The sequence below is a fragment of the Pseudorasbora parva genome, chromosome 3, assembly GCF_024679245.1.
Source record: "Pseudorasbora parva isolate DD20220531a chromosome 3, ASM2467924v1, whole genome shotgun sequence".
In the NCBI taxonomy this organism is placed as follows: Eukaryota; Metazoa; Chordata; class Actinopteri; order Cypriniformes; family Gobionidae; genus Pseudorasbora; species Pseudorasbora parva.
This window is the reverse complement of record NC_090174.1, coordinates 36,964,447-36,985,158: the sequence shown is the minus strand read 5'-3', so window position 1 is coordinate 36,985,158 and position 20,712 is coordinate 36,964,447. Positions and strand designations below refer to the sequence as shown.

The window sequence follows — 20,712 nt, the reverse complement described above, 5'->3', positions numbered from 1 at the left end:
TTTTTTTTCTTTTTCTTTTTTTTACTGTTTACTCTCCTAATGTAGTCCCTTGCACAGTATGCTAGGAACTACAGATCCACTGACCAGTTAATTATGTCAATACATTTTTTTTTGTTTTAACACATAATAAACATCAGTTTTAAATATATTAGGTTGATTGAACACAAATTTAGTTAATTAAAATTAACAGAATTGATATGTGTCATATCTACACTGTAAAAAAAGAATTGTTGGTTTTTGTTGGTTTAACTTAAAAAAGTAATCTGGTTGCCTTAAAATTTTGAATTTATTGAAATTAAAAATGTGAGTTGATACAATGAAGGAAATTTGTTTAATAAATAGAAACTCAAAATATTATTGTATCTGAACCACATAACATTTTTGATAAATCATGAAAATTGAACAATTTGGCATGTTTCACTGCGTCATCACAAATAAAACACACACAATTACCCAATATGCTTACAAAATCTTTTAATAATATTTTAATAAAGGTTGTTGAATCGCAAAATTTTTTAATTGTATTAACTCTTTTTTTTTTATTTCAATGAACTCAAAATTTTAAGGCAACCAGGCAACTTTTTTTCTAAATAATCTTTTACAGTGGGGCCTGAATAATTTTTTGAGTGTAATATAAAAAAAAAAAAAAAAAGACAAATAATAATAATAAAATGATGAATTAATGATACATCAAATGTCAACTACATAAAAGACTATCGATTATCAAATAAAATCATAAAAAAATAAGGGCCCACTTTATATTAGGTTGCCTTAAGTACTCTGTAATTACATCAAAAAATAAGTACAATGTACTTCCTGTGTTCAAATTGTATTGCAAAACACTTTTGCTGATATTGAGGTGGGAAAGGGGTAGAGTTAGGGACAGGTGTGGTGGTGTGGGTAAGTTTAAGGGCAGGGTTAGGTGTAAGGGAAGTGCCAACTGTGTAATTACAAATGTCACTACATAAATAATTACAGATGTAATTACATGCAGGTATTTTTTAAATGTAAGTACAATGTAAAAACATGTATGTACACAATAATTTCATTGTATCAAATTATTAATTAAAATGTTAGTACATAGTAGTTAAGGCCACCTAATATAAAGGGGTTCCAAAAATAAAACACAGCACACATGTATGGTTATTCAAAGTTGCATGCACAGATTGCTATTGCTTGGATCCTTCAACTGTAATAGATAAGTCATGAGCTAGGATATAAAGAATGTTCTAAAAGGTTGAAGCGGGCCAAGCAGTGATGTCTCCAACTTAAATAGTACCAGGCAAGGATTTCTCCAGACATAGATAAGGACCAAGGACAATACACACAGCTAGATTATTTTCCCACATAACTGAGAACTGAAAGCTGGATTCTACTCGCTCTGTCTTTCTCTCTCTCTCTCTCTCTCACACACACACACACACACACACACACACACACACACACACACACACACACACACACACACATGTTGGAGGTCTCTATAAAAGAGAGCTGGACACTTACAGACATCCCAGAGAGCAACTTCTTGTTCTTGAATTGACATGGCGTTGCACTACCCCGCGCCTGCGAGGGTCCCCATGCAGGACGACAGATTCTACAGTGCCCAGCCAACGATAAAGTCCATGCCTGAGCAAAAAATCAATGATGATATTGTTTTTTCCACATTCAATCTTCACTTCTGCAACCCATGCTGCCTTGGTTTTGTGGCATTTTACAACTCAGTGAAGGTAAGCAATACATTTAGGCCTATTTCATTATATAACTGTCTTGCTGCTTCACAAATACCCTAAAGCTTATCATATATTTTATGTGTGTCAGGCCAGAGACAGCAGATTGCTTGGAGACCTCACATTGGCACGGTCTTACGGCAGTAGAGCTCGATGCCTAAATATTGCAGCAGTCATGATTTGTGCCTTTGCTCTAATTATCCTTGTCATCACTGGTGTCATATTGAGTAACCCTACACGTTTTGGTTATCCTCCACAGAATTAATGTCTGAATGTTTGTATCCACCTGTATGTACTTCTTTATAGCTTTTTATTAAAAAATGTACATCTGTTGAAACTTTGCATTGTTCTTTTTTTGATCAGTCACTGACCTGTCTCACAACAGGACACTTGTGTGTGTGTGTGTGTGTGTGTGTGTGTGTGTGTGTTATGCAGTTCAAGTATGCAAAAATAGACATCTTAATTATAATAGTACTCTAGAACACATTATCTAGCAGGTTTATTTTGCAGATGTGTGACAGCCGTGATAACTCACACTCTTACAGATGAACAGGCACCATTTCAATAGATGTGGTTGGTTGGGTACAATTATAAAATAAAAAAAATTATACAGTATATTATGAATATGCAGAGTAAAGGATAAACAGCATGTATGTGTATAAAGGAATAAAGGAAAACATGTAATGGCAGCATGTATGTGGTAAATGGATGTAACATTGAGATTCAATCTCACTTGATCATCACAGGTAAGGTGCCATTTGTTTAGTATGAAATTACCTCAAAAATGTCCAGTTCTTAAAAAAATGCAGGAGGACTAGTTAAAAATAACCTGTGATCAAAAGGTAGTGTATACAGTAACTCATACTTTTACTATGGTTTAGAATAGTTGTTTTTGGTACATTGTCATGTACTGATTGCACATTCTGCTAAAAGCTTTCATCATTTTGTTTCCTTTAATGATGGATGCTATTTGAGCTGCACAGCTAATAAAAGACATGTGTCCAGTCCAGTCTATACATCATAACTGAATCACAGAGCACACAGATTAAAAATGATCATGCTTCAAGATCATTTCTTGAAAAATAAATGAATACACAATTAAATGAACATTGTTTCACCTACAGACACATTAAGCAGTTTGTTTTAATGCTGTACATAGTATGACGAGAGAAGCAGACTTGCATATAAGAGCACTTGGAAGAAGACAGAAGTACACAGAAGTGATTTAGCAAACACGTGCAATACTTTACTGGGGTTGAATGTTTTCTGTGTTATATAGCAAGTACAGTAACTTCAGAAAGATTTCACCATCAAACTATTATTTTCTATTCTGCTGTGTTGCCAAGTCAATTTAAACCATTTCAATGTACTTTCTGTGAATCTTTTAAAAAAAGTCATTTAGATTCGAATTTATGCTAAAAACGTAAATATTAAAATTGACTTTAACACCCTGAAGTGGTTCTCTGTGATGACACTGCAGATTAAAGGTCCGTTCACACCAAGAACAGTTTAGAAGTAAAAAGATAACAATAACTACATTAACATCCACATCAACTGCAGAGTGTTTTGTTCATTACAAGCACGGCACCCGCTTATCGTTCCTTTGTCATTATTCTTATAGCTGTGGTGTGGACTTTCCTATTCTCATAGAATTACAATAAATCTAAATTGATATGTATTATCTTTGATGTGAACAGCCCTTAATAGTGATGTAATTTGATCCTACTGTATGGCCATGATGCTAGAATAACATTGTGGGGATGGGGCAACTGTAGCATGTGGATGAAGATTTAGCTTTATAGAACATGCAGATATTTAAAATGCAGACGTTAAATACAGAAAAGGCACAAGTGCTTAGAGCAGGTACATCAAGGGCAATACTAAGACTCAACAAGTCATTATATTATAGTACATCTATTCCTATCATTTTGAGCAATTAGCTGAACCGTTACCAAATACTTTCCTGCTGTTGATTTATTGGAATGTGACTAGCTTATGATAAACTTTTTTCCATTGGACAAATGTCTTGCAGTATGTGTTCCTCTTTTATTGGCTAGTTGTAGCAGGAGTTGAAGAGAAAATCCAGTAATTTCTAAAGTGCTTGAAGGTTCACAGACCACGATTTCATGCAGCAAATGGGACGAAAGACCAACGACGACACGTGAGGTATGATCTGACCATGGAAGGGTGGACACTCGCCGGCTTCAGCCATGGTAAAGACGGACACGCTGAGATATAGAAGAACGACACAGAGGGCAGGACTGCAGAGCACCGCTGCAGGTCTGGCAACAGCATACGTGTCCACACGGCAGGAAGATCACATGTGACTACACAGAGCAGAACGGAAAGAAAAAGTGTTTATTCTTAAAGCTGCTGAAAAACTAAAACCATAATCATAAAATTCATATTTATACTAATAAACATAGTTTATTAGTATAATTTTTTTAAATTATTTTCTATAATATTTACACTACCTTTGAATCGTTTTGGTCAGTAATTTTTTATATTTAATTTGCATTAAATTGATCAAAAGTGACAGTAAAGACTACATTGTTATAAAAAATACATATTTTAAATAATATTTTATATATAAAATCAATATATAAATTAATATGTTAAAATAGAAAATACTAATATTTAAAAATGCATTTTTTTTACTGTTTTTTTTTTTATCAAATTGACTTTTTGATTATAAGAGACTACTTGCAAAAAACAGATTTAAAAAATCTTACTGACCCCAAACGTTTAAACAGTAGTGAAATGTTTAATTATTTAATCTTTTCATTTCTAAATATTTATTTGAATACTTTTGCCCCTGTTTTAATTCAACTTCTTAAGCTTTTAAATGAACGGGTGTGTTACTTAGCATATAGACCCTTTTACTGTTTGTATACAATGATGACGTAGCAACGTATGCGCGCGCATTTTGGCAACAAACTGTGGCGAGAATCAGCAGAATGTCAAGCTACGTGAGCGGATTAAGCAACACAAACCGAGAAAGTTATTTTAAAAAGTTGACTTTATCAAATGGTATTCGGCTACCAGATCCATGTACTATAGTGGAGTGGATAGAAGACGTTAGCAGATGGCCAGATATAACTTAGTGGTCGGATATATACGTATTTAGTCGAGAAACCGAGCGTGTACACCCGAGACAAGCATATAAATCACTGGATGCTTATGAATACGTTGTCTGTGGGCATGTACAGAATGTCCAATACAATTTTCTACATTTATTCTTATTCTTCACACCGACATACATTTATCCTTTTCCTTACATTTTATGTTGTTATTGATTCGTGTCGACACAGTTCTGTTTAAAGTTTAATTTTGTAATGCTATAGTACTTTAATAGCAACTATGTTGCTTGCATACATTTCTCAGATGGTTATTTTGCAATTAAACTATTAATAAAATCATTACAAATGAAATTGATAAGTAGTGTGATTATTGATATGATAATCTGGGGATGGGGGGTACATTATACACACCAGTGGCAGCCAATGTTGGGAGGTTTATTATAAATAATTAAGTTTCAAGTGCAGTAAATGTTTTACAAATTATTATTTTTTATGCGAGCATTTTTATGTCCTCGTTCCAATCAATGCATTTAATCGCCTGCAGCCACAGGTACCGCCGGTTCTTCTGAAACGGCCGTGATCCTGTCGGAATCCTATAAAACTTAAGCCCATTGGTGGAATAGCGATTAGTGCAACCAAAAACGCAACAGCCAGACATTTTGATGCCGGGAAACCGTTTTGATAAACTTTCGGAGTTGCTCACACGTTAGAACCACTAGGGAACAACACCACTTCCGTTGCCAAAATGCGCGCGCAACTCTTTGATCATGTGGGCTGTAAAAGGGTCTATTAGTGAAGGCTTTACCTCATGTTCCATACACACGACACACTCGGAACTGTTGAATCTATCAGAACATGGGGCTGTGGGGGTGAGAGGTGTGTTGGGGGTCAGCGGAGGTGTGAGCAGCTGTGGGACACTTGGAGTAGATGGTCCAGCTTGCTGTAACTCTTTCGCTGTTTTAGGCAATGCTGAAAGGACAAGCATGTTATGAAACCCGCAATCACAACTGAAAAACAAAAACACTGAGCAGAATTGATAAATGTCACTAAATTAAAGAAATAATTTGTACTCAAGAGAAAATGTGAACTCTTACGGTCAGACAGAGTGCGTTCTCTGGCCCAGTGGAGAAGAGCTTTCTGCACGCCAACCTCATTGATCCCCAACTGTAATAAAAAAGAAAAGTTCATCGTGAAAAGAACATTTTAATGGATATAAATCTCTGATGACAAATTCCTAGACAAAGTTGGCAGACCTTGCTAAGGTCTTTGGCGGTCATGTGTCGCAAGGCCTCAACAGTGATTCGGTGGTGAGCTATTATTGGCAGGTAGTGTTGAGCAGAGAGTTTGCACAGCACATTCCCCAGGTCCCTATCCACAGCCGCTTCCTGAACCGAAAGAAAAGCAAATCAAAGTGTCCATAATTGTGTGATTTAAACCGGATCTCAGGACCTGTAGAAGAGCTGCTCTGACCTGCATACGCAAAGACAGAGGTTTAGCATCCAGAAGCCTCTGATATTGAATCAGCCAGTAGTTCTGCTGATTGGATTCGCTCTTCTGCTCCAGCTCCATCTATAGAGCAAAGGAAAAAAAAACATCCTTAGTATAATTTCTTATACATTTTATAAAAGTCCTAAGCAAATATAAACACTATAAATTAATCGTGCAATTATTCGGGGCTTTCAAATTCTGTATTTTTTATCCTATACACAGAATAGCAAATACACAGATAACAGAAAAATTTCCCTCACGTGAAGGCAGACAAGGCAGACAAGACAGACAGACAGACAGACAGACAGTGTCTCTATTGAGAAATGAAGGAAGCTGGTCCAGAATAACTCACCAACACCAGCCTGAGCTCCTCCTCCCTCTGGTCCTTCTGTTTGAGTAACTGCTGCAGTAGGTCACTCAAAGCGGTCCTCTGGTCAGCCAGCACCTCCTTCCACACACACAGTGAACACAGTAAATACACAGACTCAAACAATACAAAAGAATCACACTCCCAGATTGTTGTGATAACTCATAGAGGTGATGTGAGCATGGTATTTAAACAGGAATGGGATGAAATGGCTGAGCAATCAGAAAGAGAAAGAGAGATACAAAAATAAAGACAACAAACAGACTGATGGCTACTCCTCTCTACACTCCACAGCATGAAGAAGCACTGAAAGGAAAGCACCACATCATCTAATGCTGCTACGTACCTGCAGGTTCTCAGTGTCCAAATTCCTCCTCTTAACCTCCAGCTTTGTCAACTGCAATAACTCTGCCTCTATGAGTTTAATCTATGGATACAAGCATACAGTGGAGGTGAGAATGGCCCCATGGAGACATGCTAAAACAGCCATTTTTGGGGTTCTGCATCCAATGAGAGGTGGGATGTAAGAATGTAAGGGCTGGCTGAAACCAAAAAAAGCTTTTCTAGATGACTAGAATGACTACAAAATACCATATTAAACATTAGTACTATATAGAGCTCATGTAGCCCCGCCCCTTTTCAGCGCTGCGCTTGTTGTGTTCTGTCTTCGGTTTGTATTCCCACCGCATGAACGTAAGATTTTACGGATTTATGAATGAGCCACTCATTTTAAAATCTTCACGCTCTACTGACATTTATTATGACATCTACTTATAACATTACAATGCTCTTGATAACTTTCACTAACTCTACATTTGAGAACTCATAATTGATTTCATCAGCAAATCCCTCTTCAACAGCGATGTCATAGAAATATACAGCCTTCGCAAAAACGGAAGTTCAAACTCAAATTTTTAAAGATGGCTGTGGGCTTGTGTCGCGGAGCACAAGGTCTATAAATCCATCAAATGTATCAAAATTAACAGCTACACATTTGCAATGTTAAAAAAGCTTTCTATTTCAAATAAATTATGTTCTTTTAAATTGACCATTTATTAAATAATCTTAGGGAAAAATTTATCCCGGTTTCCTCTAAAATGATTGAGCAGCGGATTGAACGGTTTTCAATGTTGATTATAACACTTTACAATAAGGTTTCATGTGTTAACTTTAGTTAACATCAAATAGCAATAAATAATACTTCTACAGCATTTATTATTTTTAGTTAATCTCATTTATAAATACATTTTTTAAATCAAAAGTTGTATCTGTTAACTTTAGTTAATGCACTGTGACATGAATATGAACATTGCTATTAACTAATATTAACAAAAGGTTAAGAAATGCTGTAAGAATGTATTGCTCATTGTTAGTTCACGTCAGTTAATGCAGTAACTAATGTTAGCAAATGAGACCGTACTGTAAGTGTTACTAATAATATTATAAGAAATGTTTCTTGAGCATTAAAATCCTCATCTGTACCCTGCTTCATTAATAAATCCTCTGTGTATTTAAGCCCTCAGTTTCCTCAGTTCTAGATCTTGCATTAAAGGTTACAGTCGTAATCTTATTTCCCAATGTTTATTAAAGTTATGTGCATTAGTATTGGTCAGTCTGTGTCCCTCATCTTTTCCTTTGGACTGATTAATAATCGCTACAGTGACGACATTTTTAAAATCTATATAAAAAAACAGTTATTTTAAATTTTAGCAATATTATACAATATCGCTGTTCTTATTGTAGTTTTGATCAAATAAATGCAACCTTGGTGAGGATAAGAGACCATTAATATTTTTGAACAGTAGTGTACATTTTAATAAATGGCACTGTTGATAAAGTTAAAACTCCTTCATCTACAGCTCTGGAAAAAATTAAGGGACCACTTAACATTGAGAAATCAATGTTAAGTGGTCTCTTAATTTTTTTCAGAGCTGTATGTATTTGCTATAGTTTATCTTCTGAAGTAAATTGGAGCCCAGCCAACAAGTAGTATGATATAAATCACTATCTTAAATCTTATTGGTTTTTGGACCTCAATCATCATACCTGATTACGAATATAAGCATGCACACTGTCCTTCTGAAGCTGGAGGGTTTCAAAGGCGGCCTTCTGCATTTCCTCCTACAGACAAAGAGCCGATAAGGGTTAGTTCATCATTTTAGACCTACTAAACCAGCCATGCACCACCTGTAATATTTATAGTAGTTCAAATGTATTTTGGTTGTGGAGTGAATGGGTGGATTGAGTGCAGACTAGCTTTTAATACAGAATACAGATTAAATTATATTGTAAATTAGCGAACTGAATAGTTACCTCTTGAAGGATCTGACTAATTGCTTTGCTTTTGTCTAGCTGCTGCAGGGACAACACTTGGTCAAACTTCTTATCCAAATTGTCCAAACTAAATTAAGACAAAGAGAGAATAAGACTGAGATTAAAAAAATAGGACTGTCTAATCACCTAAAAAGCATTGCGGAGTTGACATAGTATTGACATAGGAAGTGATTGGTCATCTCAAAATCAAAGAAAGTCCTTTTGAAATCTGTTCACAAGTGGTCACAAGCGATACTTTTGAGACTAAGGTTATTATTAAGAGTAAACCGCCTCCCTTGACCACATGTGATCAGACCAACAAGACAGATGTTGATACCAGGAGTAAACAGATCCAAAAGGTGCTGGACAGAGTTAAAATCATATGTATTGGTAGGAAGTGAAGCACCTCCTGCAGGTCTCAGACACCAAAATTTGTGTCTTGGCTTCCCTGGCCTCCTGCAGTAACCTTAAAGAGCAGCTCTCTGACAGCATCCTCTGCATGGCACCTGAGAACATGTATATATAAATTTAAATGGATAGTAGAGGAGTTAAAAAAAATACTGGGGAAAGAGAGGGGTAGTGGGACATGATGCAAGTATGATTCAAACAGATACCAAACATTTTTGAAGCATGTTACAGAAAAAACAAAACAAAGATTTCTAATGAATATAAAAAAATGAATATAAATAAATATAAAGTTCAATTTCATTTTAAAACATTTATGAAACAATATGGGCATTTTAAAGATAAATGTAATTTCTAAAACTCACCTGCCACTTCCTTTTTCCTAAGAGAGTTGGCTTCTTCCTGCGTAATGGCAGTAAGGTGTTCCATTCGTATGCTAAAAACAACAAAATATTAATAATTCTATCTTTTACTAAAATAAAAACAACATCAGGGTAAGTTTAAAATGTCACCATTTGCTGCGTGTATAACTTCTAGCCTATATACTATTTTTTATTCAGGAAAGAATGCATTACAAAGATTAAAAGTGACAGCAAAGACATTTATCACGTTACAAAAAACCCAGCTATTCTTCTAAACTTTGTTTCTACTTAGTTTCCAAACAAAAAATAAGCAGCAAAACTGAATAAATGTCACTTAAGCAGCAAATCAGCATATTAGAAGGGTTTCTGAAAAAACACTGAAGGCTGGAAATTTAGCTTTATCATCACATGAATAAATTACATAAAATGATTAAATATATTAAATAGATAACAGTTATTTAAATTTGTAATATTTCACAACACTACTGTTTTTGTATTTTTATCAAATAATTGCAGCTTCGGCGACCACAACCCCAAACTTAAAGTCTGTACCGTATATACAAACAGCAGATTCTGATACAGAACAACACTCCACTGCAGTGTTTTGTTTCAAAGTAACATGGCAGATCTTTCTGACCTGTGCTGTGTTTACCGAACAACTACAATAGTATGATGCATTGTTCAAGAAATCAACTAGCTAGTCGTCACTGTTTCCCAAAACCTTATTGGTCGCAAATGTGTTGTTCAACCACATTGGTTAATGATTTCATGCAGATGGTGAAGTAAAAACTTATTTTTAACTAATCCATTTGAGATCAAATTAATGCTAGATTTTTGCTATAAATTGACATTGCATCTGAGGACTATTTATAATTTTTCTCAGTTTTTTTTGCTTTATTTCCAAATTCAATCATAGGCTTGTTCTTACATACTAGAGCACGTATGCACATGCACGTATGCTTCAAAAACAGCACTTGAAATTTCTCGACTAAACTAAAAAAAGTAAATGACATTTTTATAGTTGAAAAAAAAGATGTAGATTGTACTGAAAGGCAGCATTGTTTAATTTTCTCAAGATAAAGATTTATTAAGTCCACATGTCATGCAAATAAGAAACTATGAACGACACAGGCTGAGAGATATCGTTCCAACCACACAACTTTGCGATTCTGTTTGCAAATGTTCGTTGGAGCTATGGTTTCGGCAAACACCAATTTGTTAAACCATGCTAATGACGACTGAACTTGCGACCATAGTTGGCTAACGCTGCTTTCGGGAAAAGCACCCCTGATCTCCAAAAATACCTGAATGTACCCGTAAACGCTGAATTAATATGGGTTTGGTCAAAAGAGCTCTGTGTGCTGTAGCAGCACCACAGCAGTGACATTGTTCAAACAGCTTAGTACTTACAGTAACTCTGGACTGTGGATTTCATAAGTGGTGCCATTAGATAGAGAGAAATTCACTTAGCGAGAGCTGCATTTATGGCAGGAGCCCATACTCCATTAGAGAGTTCGACCCATGTGTAATATCTACTCACCGGTCCTCCTCCAGAGCTTGCAGAAATTCAGCACTCTTTTCCTGGCTGTAATCAAATAAGCACAAGTACACAATAAATAACTACCCTTAAAGGGATAGTTCACCCAAAAATAAAAATTACCCCATGATTTACTCACCCTCAAGCCATCCTATATGACATTCTTCTTTCATACAGTCAGAGTCATATAAAAAAATATTCTGGCTCTTCCAAGCTTTATAATGGCAGTGAATGGAGGATAAGATTTTGAAGCCCAAAAAAGCACATCCATATATCATAAAAGTAAACCACACAACTCCAGGTAGATAATAAAGGCCTTTTAAAGGGAAGTGATGCGGTTGTGTAAGAAAATTATCCATATTTATAACTTTATTAACTAAAATAACTAGCTTCCGACAGATGCCCTTACGCATCGATTTATGGTGAAAGAGTAACCCCTGACATGAGGTATTATGTGAATTGTTAAAAAGAGGATTCTGTCAGAGGATTTCAATATAAGAGAAGAGAAGCTTGAGTTTGCTGCCCAGACGAGAGGCGTCAAAGCTTGCACTACTCCTACATCATGTCATGGGTTACTCTTTTGGCATAAGTTGACTTGCTTAAACCATCTGCCAGAAGCTAGTTATTTTAGTCTATTTTAAATATGGATATTTTTCTCAAAAAACAAACTAAATCGCTTCGGTTCAGAGGGCCTTTATTAACCCCTGGAGCCTTATGGATATCATTTATGATGGATGGATGCACGTTTTTGGCCCACCATTTATTACCATTATAAACCTTGGAAAGCAATGATATTTTTTTAAAGGGCACCTATTAAGCCCCTTTTTACACGATGTATTAGAAGTCTCAGGTGTCCCCAGAGTTTGTCTGTGAAGTTTCAGATCAAATTCCTAACAGATATTTTAATATATCATTTTGAAAATGCCATAATGTATCATTCTGAAAGAAGATAGTCATATACACCTAGGATGGCTTGGGGTTAAGTAAATCATCAGTAAATTTTGTTTGTTTTTTGGGTGAACTGCACAATACTAATGGACTTAGAATGAGTAAAGTGACAGCAATTGCTACATAAAAGCAAGACATTTAAAAAATGGTTCACATTGTGCCCTCACCGTTTGTTATCAAGCAGAAGGTCAGAGATGCGGCCCATGATAACACTCTCTGCCTGACGTACTTTATCCAGCATTTTCAGCCTTACTGCTTCCTGGGCCTTCTGCTGCTGAGACACACCTAACTCCAACCGTTCCTGCTCCTGAGAGACAGAAAAGCACAGAGGTGTCTTTTCTGATAATAAGGGCATTATAAGTAATTTTTTTATAGCTAGATAAGTATAAACAAAATGATTAAAGAAATTAACACTTGCATTTAGTAAGGATGCCTAAATTGATCAAATGTGACAGTAAAGATATTTATAATTTTATCAAACATTTTTAACAATCTTTTGATATTTGTTTCTTATTCATCAAAGAATTCTGAATAAAATATTATTTTTCCACAAAGACAGCACAACTGTTTTTAACATTGACAATAATAATAAATGCTACTTGAGCTCCAAATCGGCATATTAGAATGATTTCTGAAGGCTTTTTCAATATTATTACTATTTAACAGTATTTTAACCAAATAAATACAGACTTGTTCAGTAGGGAAGTGTAGCACACTAAAATGTGTTACATCAGTACTCTAAAATCGAAATAAATACCAATTTTACAGATAGCAGGACGTCCTCTTTGCGGGAGTTGTTGAGGAGGAGGAGCTGAGTGTGTTCTCTCTGTTTCTCTTCAAGATCTTTCTCAAAGATCATCTTTTCCAGCTGTTTCTGCTCCTATAAGAAATAGTGAGCGAGATGCAAATACTACTTCACTGGACGATCGATCCAACAATAACACAAAAAAAACGTACCTTTCTTTTCTCATAGTCCATGAATTTGTTCTGCAGTGTCAGAGTGAATGTAAGAGAACAGAAATTCATTATTATATTGAAAGAGAAATTGCCACACCAACATTTTTTAGATACTGTATGCCCGAAAAATAGTGAAGACTGACCTGCCAGGCTATCTCTGCACCATCAACACAATCCACCTCCTGCTTCCCTCCATCATGCTCCAGCACAGGCAGAAGATACTGGGATGGAGGGCAATAATCCAGATCCATCTCTAAACCACATCATAATGAATTATGAACAATCCAAATGCATAGAAAGAACCTTTTCTGTCACAAGGGACTGCCAGTTAATATTCAATTAGATCTTGTGCATAATCAGTACTGTATACAATCAATGTATTTATTGAGATCTTTTATTTGAAGATCTGTACCTGAGCAGAGGTAGCGCTGCACTTCCTCTGTGCCGCCCGTGCACACTGACGCAGGTGGATAGCTCATAACCTGTGCGTCCAGGATCAGGCTCTGTCACACCACATACACACATACAGACATAAGAATGTCTTTGCAGTGGTCACATTTATCTTAAGTGGGCTAAACATTTAAGATACTCACTTCCAGAGTGCGAACACTGGCCAGTTCTTTGGGTAATTCTCTGATGTTGTTCTCACTTATGTCCAGTGTGCGCAAGCTGCTCATGCGACCCACAGATACAGGAATCACAGTAAGGCAGTTCCCTGTCATCATCAAAACATTTTGTTAATTTAAGTGGTTTAGGCTTTTATTACCATTTAGTTTGATGTAAAACATGCCTAAAAAGCCTAAACCACACTCCTTAACAGAAGCTTCAAATGACTGTAAAACTTTTGCAAGCTTTCTGAAACTATCAGAAAGCTAGTTAATAACTATCTGGAATCTACCGCAGTGCTCTAATGGAGATATTTAAAACAATGGACATCCGTGCAAACATATTATTTAAAAAGCACAAAACAAACCTTTCACATTAAGTGTCTGTAGATGTCGTAGGTCCCCTATAGAGTCTGGCAGCTGTTTTATGTGGTTCTTCTCTACATTCAGAACCTTAAGAGAAGCAATACAAATAAAGGACATTAATTATCAATTAAAAACATGTTTAAAGAAAACGCATGCTCTAGAGTCTAGAAGATATACACAATCGTTCAAACGTTTGGTTTGGTACAATTGTTTTAATGTTTATGAAGGAAGTTTCAAACACTGAAAACACAAAAGTGTTTACCACGGCTGTATTTCATTGTTCAAAAACACAGTAAAAACTTGTCTGGCTATCACCAGAGCAAGCTCAATTGGCCTGGGGAGTCTGCCCTGTATTTTTACTGCACAAGAGGCGTGATAAACATAAGCATTATTTAAATGACTCTGTATGCAATTAGATAGTCCTTCAACTAATCAGACCACACGAGGCATGATCAACAGCCATCGTTTCTCTATCCGTCATCGTGTTAAACCCGCCAAATTAAAGGGGTGATGAATTGACAAATCAACTTTCTCTTGAGCTTTTGATATATAAAAGGTCATGGTAATATAAGATTATCCTGTAAGTTTCAGAGCTGGAAACTTCCTTTTTAGTCAAAGAAAAGCTTTTATAGCCACCAGGCCCAGAAAACGATGGCGTACTTCATCCTTATGCTATCAAGCAACTTAACCAGTCTTTGGATGAAACACACCTCTACAGCATGTCTAATTCAGTAGCCCCGCCCACTGAATCATGGAGCTGTTCGGATCACTAGCCAGCAGCAATAACGACGGTGAAGAAGATAGCAAGATATTGTGGAAGAAAACAGTCGCTGCATAAGCTTCCTTTGGATCCTAATATTAGGAATGTGTGACACTTCATTTATTTTTAATTAAGTTCCAGCTTCACTGCGGAATCATTTGTAAACAAGCCTCAAGTGCTGGATTTGCAGACACAATGTTGTGCCTTCTATATTGGATCTGACAGGAATGGTGCAACAAACTTATGTGAGCAAAAATGTCTTTTTTATATGTAGTAATAGTAGTCCGGGGGATGTGTGTTTTCCAGACGGGCAACCAAAACGTGTGGCAGAAATGTTTTCTTGATCTGGTTATCCACGTGTGTGTGTGTGTGGTTCGCATTTATATCGACCGATCCTGCAGGCCATGTAATACAGAAATAATATTCCAATCAGTCACGGGTGAATGAGAAATAAATCATTGTGTTTGCTTGATGAATATGTTTACGAGCCCTGTGGTCAAAAGAAATCTTTGCAGTTTCCGCTTTCAAAATAATCTCTCTCATGTGAACTGACACTGGGGGCATAGATAAGACAGCGGAGCTGAAGCTTATTAAATATGCAAATCTTATCCAATCTTAGCCATGGGCGTTTACGTCCAAGTCTCCATTGCGGCACGGCACGTCCATCAAAACCCAGTGTTCAGGAAAGTGCCTCAAAACCAGTGTAGAAAATAGCCTATTACTTATGATGATTTTGTATGTACTAAACACACAAACGTCATTATTTGACAGTATAAAAAAGAAAAAAAGCCAGTTCATGACACCTTTAATGTACAGGTTTCCAGACTGAGTTGCAGGGCGAAATCAAATTGTCGGCAGATCAGGCTGGGTTTACTCAGTCCAAGTAAAAACAGTAATATTGTAAAATATATTATTTCAATTTAAAAGAACTGTTTTCTATTTTAATACATTTTAAGATTTATTCCTGTGATGACAGCATTTTCAGCATCATTACTTTTGTCTTAAGTCATATGATCGATCAGAAATCATTCTAATGTGCTGCTTAAAACATATTTCTAATTATTATCGATGTTGACATAGTTGTGCTGCTTTTTGCAGAGACCGCAATACATTTTCCCCCTCAAGATGTGATGTCTTTTACTGAAAGGCTTTTTTGTTTCCTTGCTGAATAAAAAAAAAACATTTTTAAAAAAGTAACCCCCGTCTTTTGAAAATTAGTGGTTGCATAAATGTATCTAGAGCTACAGAGCAATATATGTCATTAAATTTAGCATTTTATGTGTATTGATCAACCAACATGCAAAACAGTATTCTTTTTTAAGTGTTATATAAGAAACAATTCATATCAGATTTTAATATACAATAAAAAATACCTGCAAGGACAAAATCTGCCCGATGTCCTCAGGAAGTGATGTAAGCTTATTTTCATGCAGATCCAACACCTTAAGAATGGACACACAGAGATTTTGACACTGGAGAGAAGTACAAGATGTTATGTGCATGGCACTGGTGTCACTGCTCAATTTCTCTCACCTTTAAAGTTGCTAAGGCACCAGTGCAGCAACCTTTAGGAACAAGCGATGTCAGGTCATTCCCATGAAGAATTAACACCTGCAATGAAAGTGGATATGTGGAAAAATGACTGCTGTCATAAGTCTGTTTGTGGTGACCAACAACAGCTCAAAGAAAACAACTGCAGTAAACTGACTCACTTTCTTCTGCAGCACTTTACACATTGAGAAGGCACTGGAGGGAACCTGCAGACACACATTTAAAATGAGTCAAAAATGTTGTGATATGTATGGTTTCTTTTTCTTGAATGAAAATGTATCCAAAATGTAAATAATAATTGTCATTCATCAGCGTTTCAGTAATTCACCTCTGTAAGCTCACAGGCAGAAATGTCGAGAACATCATCAGCACCTGCTTCTTTGGCCTGCACAAAACATAGGCATGTGTGTCAGGATCTGGACCAGTGCACTGTGACAGTAGGAGGCACTGCTAATACTTTTAATCTCTAACATAAACAAACATGAGGGCATTTCAATGCATTTACAATAGAAACTCACCAAACAAAGCTGGTACTCGAGGCGTTTCTTGGAATCCACACTGGGTTTCTTCTTTTTGGAGAACAGAAACATCCTGCGGCCAGTGAGATTTTGTTTGTCTAGTTAAAAGCCCACGACATCCACTGGATGTTAGCGTGACACAGACTGTGGTGTTGACAATCCCAAAGAAACAGAGTGGGACAGCATGACACAACCAATTAGGACATGAAAGAAGGAAATTACACATTATAATCACTCGACTGTACAAACCATAGGTACAAACCGTCTTCATTAAAATTCGATGGACGGATTTTGAAATCAGGTTTTGAAACCAAATAGAGCAAACTTAACGATATAAATAGAGGAACATACCTTAGGCGAAACGAAGAATATGTGAATAACCGTCCGTTCGAAAGCTAAAATATTTTATCAAAACATGGGCTCCTTGAAATGCTCCAATATCAATTTAATGTCCCTTGTTACCTTGTATACTCCCTCTCTGACAGTACACACATACCAGGAACAACTTCTCGGACGTTGTGAATGACGTAATGTGTCGCTGCAGTGTGAAAGGTTGTTCAGCTCTCGCGATACTTCCTGGCCTTTATATTAGTGGCGCAACACTCCATCGGCCTTTTCCTTTTTCACTTTGGTGGTGAAGGTGCAACAGTTATCGGTCGTCCCGAATTCGGGTTCATCCGACACCCTCACCAATTCAAATTGAACTGAGCTCAACTTCATCTGGTACACCATGCCTCCTAAATTCGACCCCACCGAGATTAAAGTCGGTATGTGTGTGAGATACGGTAACCCTTTGACGGATTTCTGATTGTGTGGGAGCGGCCATGCCTGCGCGCTGGCTTCTCGCACGCTGGCACTAATAAATTAGTCGGTTACAAATGCAAAACCTTAATATATCCATATAATTTAGTTAACGCGTTTAGGCTAAATATGGTGTATAACGTGTAACTGAACGAGGGAGTGATTTTTATTTTATTGCCTTCTTTCCGTTGCATCTTTAGGAATGCTAACTTAGCAGTAGCTAAGTTACTCCGTGCACGCGGGTTCGAACCATTTGATGCGACGTTTCAAAAGTCCATTCGCGTGATGTGCTTTGACAGCTCTCGGGATATTACGATTGATGGGTTTGGGTTCACGTGCTGCTGTACGTTAGGACGTCACGAAGCTGTACCATCAAAACTAGTATTTCCCATTAAATATGGAAGGATAACACCTTTTGAAAGTTTGCAACTACATAGCCTGTGGTTCTGCTAAAGCAAAATGACAATGCATAACTCGGAGTTAGGCTGGAGCCTTAACGCCTTTTGTCATCTCTGTTGCCTGATGAAACTAACAGGCAGGAATCTTTCTTATGTAAGCATCTGACGGTTCCTCAGGCGTGGAGCCTCTGGTCACCACTAGATGAGTACCACAGTGGGGTTTTAATGGTGAATCCTGCCAGAACGAATGCTATAGAGATTAGTTTGAAGTAAAGCCACACAATCTCTACTAAGTGGTCGTTTTATAGGGGGTTATTGCTGAATCTATTTCGCAGACACTGGTGCCTCAATGAAACGTGTTCTCATTGTCAGTCCTTTTGAAGTAATTTAATGTTTTAGTTTAGCAAAAATGGCTTCGAAACCTGATTTGGTTCTACCATAAATGTGACAAATAGCCACTGAAGCTAGCATGGTGTTTAAAACGACCGGCTACTCTGAATGATGCACAATTATAAATGGAGTACTTCAATTGTTCACACAGCTTTGAACTAATGAACAGTTAATGTTTTGTGGTGGAGTATTAATTCCAGTGTTCTCCATTGGTATACGTTTATTTAAAGCACACTAAGGCTTTTTTTTCCCCTCCCCCCCAGTGTACATGAGATGCACAGGTGGAGAGGTTGGTGCCACTTCCTCGCTGGCCCCCAAAATTGGACCTTTGGGTCTTGTAAGTATTGCCACATTTTTGGGTTGTTGTTTTTGTCCTCTGTATATCATAAAGCAGCCTCCCGCCACTGTGCTAGTCTATTAAAGTGTCTTTGTACAATCCAGTGGAGGCTCATAGTGACCCAGCTCTAGGAAACAGGGCAGCCCCAACTTAATGGGCAACTCTGTGCCGAAAGGCCTGGTACAAACTTCTTGTGTCACATGACTTTGACTCTGTTCCATGCTGTATGCTCATCTTTCATTCTCACTTTTCCCACAGTCCCCTAAAAAGGTGGGTGATGACATTGCAAAGGCCACCGGTGACTGGAAGGGCCTGCGAATCACTGTGAAGCTGACCATCCAGAACAGGCAAGCAGCGGTAAGCCCTTGGAAGTCTTTCAGCCTGTATTCTGGCTCTTGAGGTTATCTAGCCTTTAGACACTTACAGTTTTGTTGTTGCTCCAGATTGAGGTTGTGCCATCAGCCTCTGCCCTCATCATCAAGGCATTAAAAGAACCTCCCCGTGACAGGAAGAAGGTCAAGAACAGTAAGTGGCTTTTACTACACCTCAATACACTGTTGTAGGAATTGTTGCCTTTGTGTGTTCTGACCTTTTGTGGTTATTGCAAGCCTCCCGCCACTGTGCAAGTCTGTTGAAGTGACTGTGCACTGTCCAGAGGAGGCTCATAGTGACCCAGCTCTAGGAAGCAGGGCTGCCCAATGTAATGGGCAACTCTGTGCCGAAAGGCCTGGAACAAGTTCTTGTGTTTCTTGAAGTCATGGTAGTTTTGCATTTTGAAAAAGAACACCACTTAAGAACTTTATTCTAAGAATCCTGAAAATTAAATATTTTGCAGAGGGAACACTAAAGTAATGATGCTCAAAATGTAGCTTTGACATTTAATAACAGAATTAACATTTTTTAAATGGAAGTTATTTTTAAATTTGTTTACCGCTACATTACTGTTTTTGATCAAATATATACAGCATTTGTGTGTAAGATACTTGTGCGCAAAGTATTAATTCATACGACCCCAAGCTTTTGAATTGGACTTAGTTTGTGACTAGCATATTCTGTCTTCTGACGTTTGCATCTTTCCTTTTATAGTTAAGCACTCTGGAAGTGTCACTTTCGATGAGATCGTCAGCGTTGCCCGTGTCATGAGGCCACGATCTATTGCCAGGGAACTTTCTGGTTTGTATTTATGCAAATTGTAAATGCACTTAATGTATTTCTTTTAGTGCAATGTTTATCAATCAGCCTCCCGCCACTGTGCTTGTCTGTTAAAGTGATAGTGTACTGTCCAGAGGAGGCTGATAATAACCCAGCTCTAGGAAGCAGGGCTGCTCAACTCTGTGGCTAACCCTGTGCCAAAAGGCCTGGAACATATTATAAGCAGTCATTTGATGAGTCCTGTTGATTTTAAGACAATGGTACAAAGTGTTCTTGTCCTCTGCTTCTCAGGTACCATCAAGGAGATTCTCGGCACAGCTCAGTCTGTGGGTTGCACCATTGATGGTCGCCCTCCTCATGATGTCATTGATGACATCAACAGTGGAAAAATTGAGTGCCCAACTGTGAGTATTGAATGCCATTTATGCTTTGGATTAAACATTTACATTTTTTGCCCGTTACCCATTTTAACTGAAATTCCTTTTTTTTTGCAGGAGTAAAATGAAGGTTGAAGACAAATAAAAGTTTGAAAAGTCAAAGTGTTGTTTGGTCTCATCTCTGGTACTTTTGTTTTAATTTGTCTTAACAGGCATTTTAATATAAAGGTCAAGAACAGCAAGTAGCATTTACATCTCAATACACTGTTA

The 20,712-nt window shown here is 37.1% G+C and overlaps 3 protein-coding genes and 3 non-coding genes across 7 annotated transcripts; 5 read left to right on the top strand and 1 right to left on the bottom strand.

Annotated features, from left to right (window-relative positions):
• Nucleotides 1–1,446: 1,446 nt before the first annotated feature.
• ifitm1 (interferon induced transmembrane protein 1) lies at nucleotides 1,447–2,845 on the top strand. The gene is made up of 2 exons (XM_067438682.1): nucleotides 1,447–1,730; nucleotides 1,822–2,845. The coding sequence occupies exons 1-2, from the start codon at nucleotides 1,545–1,547 to the stop codon at nucleotides 1,993–1,995; spliced, it is 360 nt and encodes a 119-aa protein (XP_067294783.1). The 5' UTR covers nucleotides 1,447–1,544; the 3' UTR covers nucleotides 1,996–2,845.
• A 106-nt stretch (nucleotides 2,846–2,951) lies between these two features.
• On the bottom strand, nucleotides 2,952–17,485 carry lrsam1 (leucine rich repeat and sterile alpha motif containing 1). Of its 2 annotated transcripts, none has more exons than XM_067438678.1 (25): nucleotides 17,339–17,485; nucleotides 16,988–17,131; nucleotides 16,798–16,854; nucleotides 16,631–16,675; nucleotides 16,452–16,529; nucleotides 16,292–16,360; nucleotides 14,161–14,245; nucleotides 13,781–13,902; nucleotides 13,600–13,690; nucleotides 13,331–13,440; nucleotides 13,188–13,217; nucleotides 12,988–13,110; nucleotides 12,398–12,537; nucleotides 11,286–11,330; nucleotides 9,749–9,819; nucleotides 9,385–9,484; nucleotides 8,979–9,066; nucleotides 8,712–8,786; nucleotides 7,012–7,092; nucleotides 6,651–6,746; nucleotides 6,281–6,379; nucleotides 6,064–6,195; nucleotides 5,905–5,974; nucleotides 5,616–5,779; nucleotides 2,952–4,057 (listed from the first exon to the last, which is right to left on the bottom strand). In XM_067438678.1, exons 2-25 carry the CDS (start codon nucleotides 17,057–17,059, stop codon nucleotides 3,935–3,937), a joined length of 2,166 nt encoding a protein of 721 aa, XP_067294779.1. In that variant the 5' UTR covers nucleotides 17,060–17,131; nucleotides 17,339–17,485; the 3' UTR covers nucleotides 2,952–3,934. The 2 variants fall into 2 exon arrangements, with proteins under 2 accessions (XP_067294779.1, XP_067294780.1); XM_067438679.1 differs by having other exon boundaries at nucleotides 12,997–13,110.
• Nucleotides 17,486–17,594: 109 nt separating this feature from the next.
• On the top strand, nucleotides 17,595–20,604 carry rpl12 (ribosomal protein L12). The gene is made up of 7 exons (XM_067438680.1): nucleotides 17,595–17,754; nucleotides 18,840–18,913; nucleotides 19,172–19,270; nucleotides 19,357–19,438; nucleotides 20,000–20,086; nucleotides 20,357–20,469; nucleotides 20,560–20,604. Exons 1-7 carry the CDS (start codon nucleotides 17,718–17,720, stop codon nucleotides 20,563–20,565), a joined length of 498 nt encoding a protein of 165 aa, XP_067294781.1. The 5' UTR covers nucleotides 17,595–17,717; the 3' UTR covers nucleotides 20,566–20,604.
• Nucleotides 18,974–19,101, top strand: LOC137072196 (small nucleolar RNA SNORA65). Its single transcript, XR_010904644.1, has one exon. It is a non-coding gene; the product is annotated as a small nucleolar RNA SNORA65 (small nucleolar RNA).
• On the top strand, nucleotides 19,525–19,651 carry LOC137072198 (small nucleolar RNA SNORA65). Its single transcript, XR_010904646.1, has one exon. It is a non-coding gene; the product is annotated as a small nucleolar RNA SNORA65 (small nucleolar RNA).
• Nucleotides 20,156–20,282, top strand: LOC137072197 (small nucleolar RNA SNORA65). Its single transcript, XR_010904645.1, has one exon. It is a non-coding gene; the product is annotated as a small nucleolar RNA SNORA65 (small nucleolar RNA).
• Nucleotides 20,605–20,712: the final 108 nt, after the last annotated feature.